A 17,030-nucleotide genomic window follows, 5' to 3' on the forward strand; every position below is an offset into this window, starting at 1 on the left:
TTGTGAAGCAGGCAATAAACATTACATTTTGTCAAATGCCATCATCAAAATCATCATAACACATCAGATACATTCACCAGGATTCCATCTACTACTAATCAAAAGCAGCTCCAAACAGCTGGGCTTTTAGTCTCGATTTAAAGGAGCTCAGTGTTGCAGCTGATTCACAGTTTTCTGGAAGTTTGTTCCAGAGTTGTGGTGCATAGACGCTGAATGCTGCTTCTCTAACTGCAGCAGTAGATCTTTAATGTATTGTGGTTTTTAAGCCGTTCAGTGATTTATAAACTAACAGTATCTTAAAATCTATTTCTCTCAGTGAAGGACTGTAAAACTGGGTGATGTTCTCTATCTTCCTGGTTTTAGTCAGAACTCCAGCAGCAGCTTTCTGGATCAGCTGCAGCTGAAAGATTAGATGTTTTATAGTCAGACCTGTGAAGATGCTGCTGCAGTAATCAGTGCGACTAAAGATAAACACCCGGATAAGTTTCTCTAGATCTTGCTGAGACATTAGTCCTCTAATCCTGGAAATGTTCTGCAGGTGATAGAAGCCCAACTTTGTAACTGTGTTCATGTGGCTCTCAAGGTTCAGGTCAGAGTTTTGCTAGTTTCCAGCCGTCATAACTGAAGCTGTGTGTTGACTCTGGATCGCTGCTTTTTAGGTCCAAAGATAATAACTTCAGTTTTGTTTCTGTTCAGCAAAGGAAGCCAAACTTTTTTTTTTTATAAACTCCTGCTTCATGGAGGAAAGAAGAACATGATTGGACTGATTTGCTGTTTCTCTTCTCAGGTGATTCTGAAAGACACAGAACAGAGCAAAAAAAGCCTGGAGGAGGAGCTGCAGAAGACATCTGAGGTAAGAAGACACTGAAGCTGGTAGCATGCTCGAGCAGTTATGTATTAAACATGTTACATGAGTATAATTTCTGACTATTTGCCGCTGATGCATCAGAACATGAAAACTGTAACTGCAACACATTGTGCTAATGTGTGCAGAAAGCCTGCCTGACTGTGGAGGAGAACACCCGCCTCAAGAGTCGCCTGCAGGCTGCCGAGGCCGAGGCGGAGCAGCGGCAGGCCACCAGCGCTGAGCAGGACTACGAGGAGGTCATCCAGCTGCTGGAGGCCGAGATCAGAGACCTGAAGAACCAGCTGGCCGCCAAGAGGCAAGCCTGTGGAGCCGGCACTAAAGTGAGACCAAACACTGGATGTACAGTCCCTTACTGTCGGGAGGAGAGAGAAAAACCAGCCGATTCTCTGAAGTGTCTGATTAATAAAGGAGAAAAGGTGAACCAAAAATATAGAATAGAAAAAAATAACACCTTATGACAAAATCAAAAATAAGCACATATACATTTTATTCTTATGTGTACATATACACTGTGCCACCAAATAGATAAAGGTCAAAGTCGAATATTTTGTTGGACCGCCTTTAACTTTGATTATAGCACACATTGTTTTGATCGGCATGTGGGATATGACGAGGTTTATTTACATCCAGTGTTGCATTCATTTTCCACCAAGATCTCTTTCTGATGATGGGAACCAGGGAACAAACTGTCCACTAATCTGGTCATTCAGTGTCTTCAGCTGTTCAGTCCCAGTCAGTTGAGTTCTCTCCATGTTGTAATGTGGAAATGCTTTTACTTTCACCATTCACCAGAGCTCTGAGTTCTGCTGTTGTTTTGTCTTCTATTTGATGTCGCCAAATAGTTCAGCGATCACTGGCAACGGTCATTCGGAGGTTTTATTCCATTAGTAGTTATTATTCCACAATCCTTTCAGTTTTTTAAGAACAGGTTGGAAAGTTCTCAACCCAGTTTTAGTAGCTTCTGCAATCTCCTCAGATGTTCTCTGTGATTGATGCACTTTAATTAAACATACTGACATTTCTTCCACTTCCACAGGATGTATTTCCTCACAGTTGTTTGAGAAAGGAGAAATTGTTCCTCTAATTATCCAATAGAAGGCTCATACCTATGGTAGGGTTGTGCTTATATTTTCTTTTTCCGTAGAAATGATTACCCTGATGTTCAAGAGTGTTAAAACGATACAGATTTGTCCAAAAAAAAAAATGCGCGAAATATGTTTGCAGCGGTGCCAAAGCATTAACAGTGAACTGTGTGGGAGGAGAGCTGGTGTTTTTATTCAGCATGTTAACAACTGGTGCAACAAAATCAGCCAGGTGGCATTTCAACATGACATCAACAAATGTGAAAAACGCGCACGATTTTGGACTAACTTCCCAACGTTTTCCGAGTTTCAGTCTCGTTAACCGCTTCTAAATTGCCCCGAGTTGACAGAGTGTGTGTTGCGTTTGTCAGGAGGAAGTGGTGGAGCTCAACAGGAAGCTGACCTCCATCGACTCCCAGCTGAGGAAGTCGGAGTTGAGCAGAAAACACCTGGAGATCTCCAACAAGAAGCTGCTGGGCTTCGCTCAGGTAGAGCTGCTGTCAGGCCTGATCGCCAACATGGCAACCATCGAGTATAAACTGATCACATGACTGCTGCTGTCACTGCCAGGTAGTACAGTAAAGAGACGACCAGCAGACAGAACAGAGTCTTAGCCATTTTTACTGTCATGCCTCCTCCTCAAATAGTAATGGAGTCAACCTGCCCCCAAGTGGACACCAGTGGTATTGGAAGCTGCTGCGGCGTGAAAACTGAAGAAAGTCTTATAGAGAATGTGTCTGTAGTGAGACGGCTTCACTTACTGTTCATGATTCCCAGAGGATCCAGTGTTAAAGATCCAGTTTGTTTAACAAAGCAAGTTATAATTGGGGCCTGCTTATAGCAATGCATAAGGAGAGCAGTGACTGACTTGCGAAGCAAGTCAGTCACTGCCTCCATGCATTGCATGGCAGGCACCTATTGTTCTACACCCAATAGAATGCCTCTTTATTATTTATTTTTCTTCCGTCTCCGTTAATGCGGCTCGTACCGCTGCGAGCCCACCCACAAAAGTGGTATCAAAACGTGCGGCTCGAACCCGGCATTGGAGCTATTACTTATGGTGGGATTTGGAGTTTCCATGGCGACGTAAAAAGCAAAAAACGACCCCAAAATCACTAACGAGCTCACCAGGTGCAAGTCTCTAAATCCTGAAAATACCCTATTTTTGAGGATTTTCTGTGTTCTTAACTTTATGTAGAAAGCGCCATTCAAACTTCATTTTGTAGATCGTCCGTGATCTCTTTTAAAGTGAAGACAGATCGTCAATATGTATTATGGTTTGTCCACAACTTCTTTCTAAGCGACCCAAAGTTTTTGATTTTTTGAAAAATCAGAGTGTGAAGGCCGCTCCGCTAGAGTGAGAGTCAGAGCGACATTTTGACCCCAAATCATTTTTAACTCGCCCTCACGCTCACAAATATTGCATGATTGGTATCAAACTTGGTCATGACATTGATAGTGCCTGCTCCGGTCAAATGTTTTCAAAAATTATCTAGCGCTTACAGTTTTCTCTCCAGGTGCTTCAGAGCAAAGTCATGCGCCAGGGTAGCAGACAGATCTCACTGATTCACTTCCATGTATTTCTGAAAAATTTCAGACCTTGGCACACACTTTTTTTTATCTCATCGCTGTTAATACTGTGAGTGAGGTAGAGATATGAATAATGGCGGGACTATGTGAGAGGCGACAAATAGCCCTCTCATATGCTTCAAACGGTTTTTGAATATGTATTACGGTTCCCGAACGGAAACAGTTGTTTAAATGCTTTTTAGTCAAACTGGCTGGCTCAAACAGAGAATTGTCTCCCCTGGATGTCTCACTCACAGCTGGCAGAGGATTATTTACCATGTGGAACCCAGAGCAGGGAGAGCTGCTTAGGACTACAAATACGCATCACTGTAGTTCTAACTAGTAGTTCAGTTAAAACAGAGGAGGACTGAGCTGGCCTTTAGAACAACTTGCTGCTATGGGCTGTATATAACTCATTTAACCCTGTCACTGATGAGTCTAGCCCTTTGAAATGAAGCTTACTGAAAATTTCAAAATAAAAGCCCTTGAAAATTTTTACATCAGGTCATTGCTTTTTTGAGTGTTATATGACTGATTTAATCCAATGACTGTTACACATGGGATGACTTTGACCCTTTCAAATGAAGCTTAACAAAAATTTCAAAATAAAAGCCTTGGGAATTTTTACATCATGTAATTGCTCTTTTTGGCTTTATGTGACTGGTTTATCCAAAGCACTCTTACACATTGGATTAGTGTGGGCATTTAATATGAAGCTTACTGCAAATTTCAAAATAAAAGCCTCAAAATGCCCCTCTGGACAGTGCATTATCTGTTTATCCGAGGTTAGGGAACTGCCTTGCGCAGCAAGGCAGTTCATTAGCATTAGCATTTTAGCTTAAATAAGCTATTTTCTATTTTTCAGACTTATTAGCCATGTTTAGTATACTTAATGGAGTAAGTAAATGACAGTAAACATTCTAATGATACCCCACATGCTACTGAAAGTATTTATGCTTACATTAGCATATTTGCTCATTTTAGCTAATACACTTACTTTATCATACTGAATGTTGCATGTCCAGCTTACTTAACATTCTTGTGATTCTCCACATGCTATTGATTACATTGCAGCTTTCTTTAGCATTGATGCTAATTCTTAGCATCAGAACGGTGGGTCCAAACCGACGGGCACACTTTGGCAGGCCCCAGTTAAATTTCTTCAGGAATTTTCTAGTTCTGTCTGTTCTGGTCCTGGTTCTGTTCTGAGCTCCATTATCTCTCTCAACAGAACGTGCACAAGGTGCTGACTAAGCCCAGCCTGTTCGGAGGGGATGATGGGTAAGAGACCCCGAATGCTACGTTCAGGTCACCCTACAGTCTCATGTAAATGTCCCATCGTAACCAGCCCTCCGTCTCTGTTGTTGTGTGTGTTTTCAGGAGCAACAGGTCGTCTCCAGCCACAGACAGTCCGGACACCCTGTCACCCCTTCCTGACCCGGCCATCCAGCTGGCTGTGGAGGCCAAAGAGCTGGTGGAGGGAGTGTGTTGTGTTTCTGCTAATAAAGGTACATGAAATGAAACACAACTCTGTGCATCTTATTATTACAGTCCAAATATTGTAGATCTCTTTGTTCATTTATGCATGTAAGGTCCGAAACTATGAGAACTAGGTGACGTACAGAAGAGAGAACGGTGTGAGTGCTTCTGCTTGGCATGGTACTTGGCACTACTTTTTATTTTTATTTTTCCATTTTCTTTCTCGTGTTCCCTCCAACTTTCTGAACCCTCAGGCGTTTTGAAACCCCCCCGTTGTAGCCTATAGAACTATCCTAGCTTGTTCAGGGAAGCACAGTAAGACCCCATTCAGTAAACAATGTTCTGATCTGTTTGGCCTGAAGATTCCATATCGGATGTCAACTCCCATCAGGTGTGAGCGACAGAGGAGTGGAGGACTGAAGGAGGTCCCGCCCCGTCACCAAAGGAGCCCACCGAGCCCAAACCGACGACGATGACGACGTTCTTCACCAACCGACAGGACACAGGCTCCCTGTCCTCCCCCCCGCCCCACCAGTACAGCAAAGGGACAGATGGCATCTCTCATGAGACCCCCGCTTGCACCAGTTGGAGACTGCAGCCGAAGAACTGCCCGGCGTCTCAGCAGCAAACGTTGCTGTATGTCCTGTTGTGGCGGACGATGTTGAAGGCACTGCATGACCAAGTGCACAACACTGTAAACCTTGTTAATACTCCTCTGATGTATTTTGTAAAGTTATCCACTCACAGGCAGATTGAGCCCTCCTCCCCCCATACTGCATGTGAAGGAGAGCTACTTCCTGCCTAGGTGGGACAATCCGGAGCTGAGCAGTCCTCTGTCCATCATCCGCTCCATCCTGTTTCCCTGGGCTGCTTGCTCTGCCACAAACATCAACATAGGTACTGTCGAGAAAAAGTGTAGAAACATGTCACCGGTCCTTGTGCTCTTTCTTGTTAAAAAAGCTAGAAGGTGAAGGCTTCAGAGATTCTGGACCTGAGGGCAGAGTGTCGTGTCCAGCTTGGTTTCCCTGCAGTGGGTCATGTTGGCTCCAGCTGTGTAATCTTGTTTTACAGCGTGAACAGAAACCAGTCATAGGCTACATGTCAAACTTGCGTTTTATTTCTGCCAACAGCTGCAAGCCCATACATGGAGTGTGTTTTTGAACTGAACTGCATCTTCAGTGTGGCCTCATTCTCTTTATTATGTTTTATATTAAAGGGATAACTGAATCACGGGCTTTGTGTGTGTTGTCTGTTTCCACAACAACAACAACAGGCTTCTGTCTTTTCCCACAGATTCTTTATTTTTTTGTTGATCTAACTTGTGTTTTGTTTTTTGTTGTTGTTGTTGTTGCTGGTGGGGACCTGTTACAGGCATGGAAAAATATTAAATAAGTTCTTTATTAACCACATAGTGTCATTTTATAGCACTGTTTCCTTCTGTTGTTCTAAAAATGCTGTGTTCATCACATATGACTTAAGAAATTTTACCTGAAATTGGGCTTCTGTCTGTTTAAAAATCTCCTGCTCTTTCTGAAACTCCACCTTCAGGAAGTCATCACAACACGGCTCCTCTATTAACCCTTTAACAACTTTTTAACCAGCGATGTACTGAGAAGTAGCTCCTACAATGAGCTCAGCAGATGTGCAGTTCCACCAGGTGTTTGCTAATTGCGGCTGGCTAGTCTGAAGGAGCAGAGTGGAGGAAGGCTGCTCTGTGAGGCCGAAGCTCGGAAACTTGGAAAATGCAGCTCTGAGGTGGAGTTGCATCTGAAGGCGGGTCTAGGCCCACCCTGGTGTTTTGCACAGCTCAGTGGTTTAGGATTTCCTAAACATCCATTCATGAATCAAGGCAACACTTGATCAAAATTCCCTCATCAATATGTGGGGATTGACAGTGTCGCATTTTCTACAGCCAAGGACATGAACATTAAATGATCCACAAGCCTGCTCTGTAAGGTCCTTGTCAACAACAGAACACAATGTTCACATTAGATATATTCATTTCTATAAAACTTGTGAAACTGAACTATTTCTACAAAACATTGCAAAGCTTAACAGACTACACTATAACTAGTGTGTAATGTAATAATTGAATTTTAAAAACTGTACCTTTCTCAACAAAGCATCATCTTTGACAACAGTCACTGCTCAAATCTTCAAACAGAACCGCATCACACTTATGAAAATATGGCAGCAGGTGGCGCTGTGCCACCTTCTCTCCTAATGACCAGACGGTCATGAAAAGCCTGTAGTTACTCCCATTTGATCAACAGCTGTGAGCATGCAGGTTGGTCATTTTGTTTGACACTATTCTGGCTTTCATTACTTTCTCCCCAGACCATATCTCCTCTCCTCCAGACACTTTTAACATTTTGTGTCTATGTGACCGTCTGGGTTTCTGTCCTCCATAATGTCCAAACCAGTTTGGTGTATTGGGCCTGACTTCAATGACTTCAACAGTCACCATCTTCTCCTGCTGCCGAACAGAACAGGAAGGATCTACAGATACTTTATATCCAGGCATTCAGGAAAGGTTGCCAGCTTTAAATTATATGTAATGTAGGAAAATGCCTGTGCTTAAATTTGTAAAGTTTTCCACTTTAGACAGTATGAAATTAATGAATAAATTGAATTATAAATGTTAAACTCGGACTATGAGTTTATTTATTGTGCATGTGGTGGAAAAGTGGAAAATAGGACTGTCTAAAATAAGACGCTTTGGGAAATGATTATCCTACACACAAGTTTCTGTTGCAGAGGTCCATAAGGGGTTTGGTCCAATAAACAGCAAATTCCTCTATGAGACTGTATTGATTCCTTGATTGATTCTTATCAAGAAACGTGACTCTTTCTGGTTCCTCTTGGTTCAGGCTACTGGTTATGCTTTTTCATAAGTAGAGTTCATTCATTTTACATTTCAAAGTCTCTGTAGAGTTTTTCTCTTTGTTCCCTCGGTGCATCTTTTAGGTACGTCAGCTTTGTCCCCATTTTGCTTTTTCTCTCAAAAAGCAGAGACACAAACATCATGAGGAAAAAGACGACGGGCGCGATGGACGACACATCTCTCTATCAAATCAAATCGTTTGGATGTTAGTGAGTCATAGATCTATCTGAATGTTCCCTCACTTTAGAGCATCACATTCAAAATGGAGAATGAGATCATTTGTCTTTCAAAAGCAGAGAGGGCAGAGACAAGGCAGGTGAGAAGCCGCCCGACTGCGTCAACAGGAACTTCACGGAGAAAAAGGCTTAAAGTCTGAAGTCAGTTAAACTAAATCATTAATCCTGTAATTTAAAAAAAGTTCTGATTCTACAACTCAAAATGCACAACAGCATTAGCATATGAATACATCAGACATAAACACAGAAATCTGTAATACATAAGTCGATTAAGTATTTCTACATAATGCAAAAGATAATTTCTTCAAACTTGATGTTTTCATGAATGACTGAAGACTTTATTATGACTCAGGAGTTCCTCATATTGAAAAAAAGCTTAAAAGTTTACTGGTGTTATCCAATAATCCTTAAACTGTCACACAATGAATACTCTTCATAATAGGAAATTTAAAAAAGTACAGATCTTTTTTCATTCATTTGGATTTTTTGTTCATCTGCAACTCAAAGTGCTCTTTAAATAAAGACCCTAAGAGGTCAAAGTTTCATTCCTAATAGGTGAATATTTTTCATAAAAATAGTAAGAGGAAATTATGTCATCAGGCTTTCAGAGGTTTTTATGATTTTTGTAACAGGAAGCTCCTATGAAAATATAGATTTTAACCATCAAACAGCTGCAAAGATTCTAGTGTTTCTAAGAGATCACGTGTTTTGCCAACAGCACAGTTAGTCAAGTGAAGATGAACTTTTAGTAGAATTAAGGTTTTTACAGAATGTGTAACAGAATTAGTTTGTTAAAAAAATGCTACAGCTAGCCACCCTGTCCTGGAGGTTCACAGTTGACACCCTGTAGTTTGACCTCAACTACCCAGAACCCTTAATGTGATATTATGGATTCTCTGTGAATTTTGCTGTATACATTAATACAGCAACTATTTGAATAGAAAGCTTCTAACATGGTTCATTCTTGCCATCCATCCATCCATCCAGCTAGTTTAAGTTATCACCTATGAATTAAGAGCCTCTTTTCATCAGTTTTTCTACGGGATTTTAGGTTTTATGTAACAGAAGAAGTTCCTCGTCTGATCTGATCCCAAAGGATGAGTTGCTGTTCTTCTCCAGGACTCCACACCTCCTGGTACTGCACCGGTTCTCCACCCACCACAAAGGTTATGTTGTGTGTAGAGCTTGATTGAGTTATTGAGTTACTTCTATGATGCCAGATTATCACTGTAATTATTACTGTAATGTTGTAAAAACATATTGTTCCGGTTTTAAGAGCAATCCAACACCCTTCTTTATTGTCAGGTCAGGTTTATTAGTATAGCACATGTTCAGCAACGAGGCAGTTCAAAGGGCCTTACATTATAAAATCCTCATACAGTCACCTTCACATTACATTTGATCAATCTTCTGTTTGCTACTAGTCAGAGGCAACTCTGGATTTTTAGTCTTGATGTAAACAAACTCATTATTTCAACTGTTTTACAGTTTCCTGAAAGTTTGTTCCAGAGTTGCGGTGCATAGAAGCTGAATGCTGCTTCTCCATGTTTGGTTCTGGTTCTGGTTCTGATCTGCTCTTCATTCCCAGAACCAGAAGACATGAGATGGCAGAATCTCCCTCTGTGTGCAGGTGGGCTTCATGCACAACCAGTTCTGTACAGTATCTTTTAAATCTTTTACTGATATTTTGGGCCCACGGACTTCGATACAGATCTGACCTAATATCTCACAGCTGTTTTCCCTCTAACTTCCTCTTCACCCTCCAGATCCTGTCGGTGGACAGTTTCAAAATAATTTTATGTTTATATGATCCAATATTTTCCTTTTTATTGGACAAGGCTAACGTAACAGGTCTTATCACCTTTTAAGATACTCTGGTAATAATTTGTCACAAAACAATAAAATTCAATATTTAAGGCTTGAGGAAGTTCAAGTCACAATCATTAAGAGTTGACCAACACTGAGGATGGAAATAAGAATGTTGCTTCCATTGCTCCTGCTGCTGGTCTGCTCCGTCTCTGCAGCTCAACCTCAAGTGGAGTCTGAAAATGACATTCTTTCACATCTAAGGCAGACTGGGGGACAGGTGGAACCGGAGCAGCAGACCTGCACACAGGACATCAACACCGTCCTGAGGGAGATGAGTGCCTGGTTGGCCGGACTGAAGGTGGAGGTGCAGCACCTGCAGAGAGACAATGAAGGTTTGTTAACAAAGAGAGTTAAAGCATTGGAAGCACTACTTCTGATTAACTAAATGCTCATATTGCACAACCATTTCAATTCTGTCTTATGGGTTTTTTCTGTCCACAGTGAAGACGAAAGAGCTGGAATCACTGAACCAACGGTACCAAGGTACTGTCTGAAATAAGACAATGTACAAAGGTTTGGTATTTAACTTACTTTGGATCACAGGGGTGTCAAACTCCAGGCCTCAAGAGCCGCTGGCCTGCAACTTTTCATTAAGGCTCTGGAGAACTGATCTACACAAGGAGGAGGTCATTAAACCATTTCATTCCTGTGTTTTGTACCTGTGGCCCTTGAGGACTGGAGTTTGAGAGCCCTGCTTTGGATATATCACAAGTATTAACTAAAAAATACTAATGGAATAACTGGGAACAGTAAGCTACACACATGACTGTATGGACAGTATAAGCAAATCTTTCTCTTGATTCTGTCAATCTGGAGTCGACTGGTGAGAAATACCTAAAATAACAGAAGATCTTATTTTACATATATTTTTGGTGTTCCTTCTTTTTCAGCTCAGGCAGCAGAGCTTGCTGCTGTTAAAGCCAAAGCAGAGGGCACCAAAAACCAAGTAGAAGGTTTGTGAACTCTGAAGGAAACACTCAGCCTGTTTGAATGTCCATATCCATATCAGTGACTTTAATATCTCTCTTTGAAATGCAAAGTTTTTACAGCTGTTTGTTTATCCTTTGACTGCAGCTCAGGCATCAGAACTGGCTGCTGTTAAAGCCAAGGCTAACGTCACTGAGAACCGAGTGGAGGCTCTGAGGAGAGAAGGAGAAGGTTTGTGAACTCTGAAGGAAACACTCGTATCAGCAGGTCACTATCAATGACTTCAATGTCCAAGTTCAATGAAAATAATTATGCAATATATAATTATATAATTAGGATCTTCCTGATCCTAAGAGTGGATCAGGAAGTTGTGAAATCTGATCTGGAAATGAACAGGTCTGAATGAGCATTTAGAACAAAGATGACATCCTGTAATATTTGCAGGCCTTAACCTTTCAACATTGAATGGTATACAGGCCATAAGATTTAAGTAAAGTAGATTATTTGATTATTACCAAGTAAAATCTATTGTCTAGTCGTCCAAATATAAGATCAAGAAAATAAAAATAGAACGTCCTGTAGAGATAGCAAGTTTCCTTAAACCTCAACCCCTCATTGTTGTTCTCAAAAACTTAAGAGTTCAGAAATAGATTTCATAGATTTCAATCAATCAATCAAACTTTATTTGTATAGCACATTTCAGCAGCAAGGCATTTCAAAGTGCTTTACATCAAATCAAACACAAAAACACAATGCAACATAGAATCAACAATCAAAACAATATCAAGTCAGATTCCGTCAATAAATTTGCAATTGATTACGTTTCAAATACAACTCTAAACAAGTGGGTTCTTAGTTGAGATTTAAAGGAAATCAGTGTTTCAGCTGTTTTACAGTTTTCTGAAAGTTTGTTCCAGATTTGAGCAACAGTCGGTAGCATGAGAGATGCAGACTAAATGCTGCTCTGGAGTTACACTCTTGGTTCAGCCACTACCACTTTTACCTTGGCATGAAGAGATGTAACCATTTAGACCTCTTAGAGTTCTGGAAGGTTGATACAACAGCAGCAGATCTTTAATTCTGCAGTGCTAAACCATTCAGTGATTTATAAACTATCAATTCTATTTTGTCTATTCTTTGAGCTACAGAATAGCCAATCAGACTTTAACAACCTGGTGTTATGTGTTCTATCTTCCTGGTTTTAGTGAGAACGAGCTGAAATGCATCATCAGCTGCAGCTGTTTACATTTGTGTGTTTTGTCAGTAAAGGGGACATTAATCTATCTACTGGCACAGATCTTTACTTGTGGAGTAAAATTTGCACAAACACATTAAAATTGATCTAAAAATCAAACCTTCGATTTATGGAATATGAAATGCTCTCTATGAGAGAATTTTTCAAATGGGCTTCTCACCATCACATGTCCAAACTGCATGGGACATTTTCCTGTCTCCCATCTACAGTACATGAGCTCCAGCACTGCTGTAATTATTTTTGTTAAGTATATGAAGACATCAACATGCTTAAGGAAATAAATGAATGTAAAAACGTGTAACTCTGTGTGAATTTGTTGCATTCATAAGAAACAACAAATTCACAAACATTGAGATGTTTCTTTCTGAGTGACTGAATTTCACTGATGTCCTGTTTGTGTCTCTCAGCCAAGGCACCCACTTTCTCTCTGTTGGAGTCAGTTCAGGAACCTATGTTTATTTCAACACACAAACGCTTCTGACATGTTACCACTAATGGTAGGAGTTTGAAGTCCAAGCACAGGTGATTAAATTTACACTCTATGTTTTTGCATTTATATTTACAATATGAACAAAATGCAGCACATTTCTAAAGAAATGGGAGTTAATTGCAATTCTTGATAATACAGGGCTGTTTACTGCACCAGTAAGAGGAGTCTACCACTTTGAGTTCCACATTTACGGACATGGACATTCTACAGGTCCCACATTTGCAATTTTGGTTCAGAATGGAGAGCAAATCTCTGCAACGTATGTTGAACAGCCTTCTGGTGGTCAGAAGGCTTCTAATGGTGTTACACTGCTGTTAAACATCGGAGACGTTGTATTTGTGCGCTTGCCGGCTAACTCATGGGTTCATGACAATCAAGATCATCACACTACCTTCAGTGGCCATCTGCTGTTCACCATGTAGGAATGGAACAGGTTTTACTTTGAAATTAAAGTCTGTGGTAGAAACCAGGCGGCACAGATCTGTATCAAAGATCATTGTTTCAAAATTAACAATAAACAGTTGATTACATTTTGGTTTAAATGTGCGTTTTCTAAATCACACATAATTGAGATTATTGAAAATATTTTTTTGCATAATATTTTATTCAAAAAACTGCAGAGCAGCAATCAGCTGTAACCTGTATTATGTCAGTGTCAGATGATTTCTGTGTGTATAAAAATGATCAACCAGCACTGATGGAACACATACATTATTATAGCGACATTAAGAACAGAAGCAGTTTGAGGCAAAATGAGTTATGAAAGTAGGGAAACTGCCACTCGGTAGCCAATGAGACTGAATGCAGACTGGAGGAGAGTCATTATTGCTGACCAAGGAGTTACACTGTCCTTTTCAGCCACTACCACTTTTACCTTGGCATGAAGAGATGTAACATTTAGTTTACCTCTTAGGTGTTTTTTTTTTGTTGTTGTTGTTGTTTTACCTCCTTTGAATTCTGCAGAGCAGAAAAAATACAGTATTAAAACCGTTCAATTCTCTGTTGCTACTTTTATGTCAAGAATACATCAGACTTTGAACAACCTTTGTCTCGCCAACCTGGAAAAAGCCCCAGCTGAAATGCATCATCAAAAGCCTGAAGCTGCTCCAACATTTGTGTGTTTTTAAAGAGAGGCCATCTGCTTTTTAAGTTGAAGGCTATTTGCTCAACTTTTAGGTTTGTACAGGAGGATAAACAAGTTTCTCTGATTGTTTTGGTTCTGGCTTTATATATAAAACTCTTTCCTACAGTTAAAGTTCAGAACTGCTCAGAATCCTGCAGCTGTACAGACTCTGTGAACCTTGAGATGTCTTAGTAAAAAAAGAAAAGAATCATTTCTGGAATTTTTGCATTTAACTCTTTTTACTATTAACAACATTGTGGAGAAGAAAAAGATCTTTTGTGCCAGAACATCTTGTACGTAGCGCACATCTGTGTGAGTCTCTACCTAAATCTTATTGGTCAGTTTACTTTTGTTTATTAAAGGATTTAAGGAAAGTTATGGTTTGGAGCTGTTTACCGTGTCGGTTCTGGAATTAGTTCATTTCTTTGGAAAGCAATAAAATAAAATAAACAATTCATTGTTTATTGAAACAGTACTTGAGTCAATTAAGTATAATTGATTTCAATGTTAATTAAACTTAGATAGAACTTGAAAGTGCATTTAACTTGGATCTGTAACATTAATGTGATCTTTAAATTAAAATTCATTTGAATTATTCCTAACAAAGCCAGGCCTTGCTGCATTTTACAATGAAGTTAAGTTTTATATCCCAACTATCAAAGACAAAAAATAGTTTTTAAAACAATTGAAATCTGAGTTGCTTTGAATGTACAGTTGGGAACCAAAGCTTTTCTTCATCTTGAATATATTTATCAGTATTTGCTTTTTCTTCAGGCAGAACAAATGAGGTATAACTCTGTCGTTACATAGTGTGTCTGTGAATAAAGTTTTAAAAAAAACATCCCCCCCTTCCCTCCACACCCAACAGACTTCTTGTGGCTTTGATGTCACACAGTGATGTCACTCATCCTGTCTGTGACATCACAGGCGACTGTCTTTGTATATTCTCAGATTCCACAGAAAAATTCATTTGCAGTTACAGATTTTGACCAGAGAGCAAAGATGGAAGAACATAATTTATTGTTGGCGAAAGTGAAGACTTTGAAAAAGAGCCGCGTAAAACTTGAAGAAGAGAAGGAGCAGCTGCAGAAAACAGTCGATGAACTGAGGACTAAAATTGAACATCTGAATAGTTCCACCGACAACAACGCCAGAAACCTCCAAACTCAGAACGAGCTTCTTGGAAACGCCAATGAGTTTTACAAAACTCAAATAAAGACGATGACTTCAGAGCTGGATGATGCCAAACTGACGATTTCTGACCTTAAATGTGACTTTCACACGATTTTGAGAAAAAATCTACAATTGAAAGAATCAGTACGTGTAGCAAGAGAAAAATTTGAGAACACATTGAAAGAAAAATGCAAACAGCTAAACTGGATTCAAACATCCAATGATGATTTAAACCAAGAGATCGTGGCTTTGAAGTTGAAGGCTGACCGATGGAAATCCAGGGTGGCACAAAACCCTGAAGAGGTTCCCAAAACTACAGAGACAGCAGAAACAAAACAAAATGAAGAAAAAAACGCAGGAGAGACTCAAACACCATCTATTTTACAAAGAGTTGGCCGAACGTTTGTGCAAATGTACAAGTCGGGAACCTTGCGATATTGGGTGCCACCCTGGATCTTTTAGTTTCTGAGGGTTGATATAGATAGATAGATAGATAGATAGATAGATAGATAGACAGAGCGAGAGAGAAATCTTTGACATCTGCTGGTGTCAGCCAGCAGTGACCCGTCAGAACCACGTACTGTAAAAAGCTCAGGCGACCACTGGAGCTCAGAAGAAAACAACCAGCCATAAATTATTGGGCAAATATTAAAGGACTTAAGGAAAGTTACCCTCCAAACGCCATGTTACAACCTTGTGAAGAAAAAGTTCAAAAAAATCATATGAATAGTTCTGGATGGATCATTAACACTGAAATAAATGAGGTAGGAATAACTAATTATTTAGTCAGTCCTGTAGTGAGTATTTCTGATGCTCCACCTTGGTTAAGTGGAAAATCTGAAGTTGATTTAAGTTTATTGGAAAAGAAAGAGGTGGAAAGGTATATAAGGAAATAATATGCAGAGTATATACAAGTATATACAGATGCTTCTAAAATGTCAAATGATAAAATAGGAATAGCATTTATAATTCTGGACTTAAATATTCTGAAAAATCAAAGAGTAACAGACAGGTTGACAGTATACACAGGTGAATTAATGGCTGTATTAGAGGCTCTAGAATGGAGTGAAGAAATGAGAAAAAAGAAGATATTGATTTGTTCAGATTCAAGTAGTGCATTAATAAGAATTTTAGAGCAAAATTCATAAACAAGACAAGATATCATATTGGATATTAATCAATCCATTTTTAGAATTAAAAACTATGGATCCCGGGTTAAATTAGTTTGGATTCCTGCCCATATTGGAAGAGTAGGAAATGAGTTGGTGGATAAATTTGCTAAAAATGCAGCAAAAAAGGAAAATTCTGAACTTAATATCAAAATAAGCAAAAATGAGGTCAAAAGTAAAAGTAAAACTTATATTGAAAAGAAATGGCAGGAGCAATGGGATGGAGAAGTCAATGCAAGATTTTATTGTAGCATTAAAAAAAAAGTTGGGGAATGAAGGAAAAGGTAAAAGGAATAAAAGAGAAGAGGACGTTTAATCCAGGTGAAGGTTTGGACATCCGGGGTTAAATAGTACTTTGAAAATAATGAACAAACATAGAACAGCATACAGCATATTTTTCCAGAATGTAATAAATAGAATCAGGAAAGAGAGGTGATCATCAGAGAGTTAAGTAGAAACAAAAATAAATTAGATATTAGAAATTTTCTGCAAAAATGGTCTGAGGATGTTGAGTTCAGCAGCATTTTTAGTTTTCTTAGGAGAATTATGGGAAGATTCCAGTGGTTTTACATCTGGTTCATACTCCAGTATTAATGCACCTGTAAGTGGTTTGTCAACCGCCATAAAACAAAAAGAAGAAGATTTTTTTGGATTTTTAACAAAACATTTATTGTACAATAATTTAACAAAAAACATTATAAAACACAATAAATATATATATATTTTTTTTATACAAACATATATATATATATATGTATATATACATGTATATACATGTATACATGTATATACATGTATACATGTATGTACATGTATATGTATATACATATATATATATATACATGTATACATGTATATGTATATGTATATGTATATACATGTATACCTGTATACATGTATACACAT

The 17,030-nt window shown here is 39.2% G+C and overlaps 1 protein-coding gene across 13 annotated transcripts in view; it reads left to right on the forward strand.

Moving 5' to 3' along the window:
- Positions 1 to 6,341, forward strand: part of si:dkeyp-72e1.9 (syntaxin-binding protein 4) — a 64,458-nt gene extending 58,117 nt beyond the window's left edge. For 7 of the 13 annotated variants that reach the window (XM_044099153.1, XM_044099147.1, XM_044099152.1 and 4 more), the window contains exons 16-21: positions 788 to 853; positions 994 to 1,284; positions 2,322 to 2,438; positions 4,751 to 4,800; positions 4,900 to 5,027; positions 5,361 to 6,340. In XM_044099153.1, coding sequence (XP_043955088.1) covers positions 788 to 853; positions 994 to 1,284; positions 2,322 to 2,438; positions 4,751 to 4,800; positions 4,900 to 5,027; positions 5,361 to 5,395 — 687 coding nt within the window. In that variant the 3' untranslated portion in view covers positions 5,396 to 6,340. Of the gene's footprint in view, positions 1 to 787; positions 854 to 993; positions 1,285 to 2,321; positions 2,439 to 4,750; positions 4,801 to 4,899; positions 5,028 to 5,360 lie in introns of all 13 variants that reach the window. The other 6 variants (XM_044099148.1, XM_044099150.1, XM_044099156.1 and 3 more) reach the window with 4 other exon arrangements.
- Positions 6,342 to 17,030: the final 10,689 nt, after the last annotated feature.

This window comes from Gambusia affinis, linkage group LG19 (genome assembly GCF_019740435.1).
Source record: "Gambusia affinis linkage group LG19, SWU_Gaff_1.0, whole genome shotgun sequence".
Classification (NCBI taxonomy): domain Eukaryota; kingdom Metazoa; phylum Chordata; class Actinopteri; order Cyprinodontiformes; family Poeciliidae; genus Gambusia; species Gambusia affinis.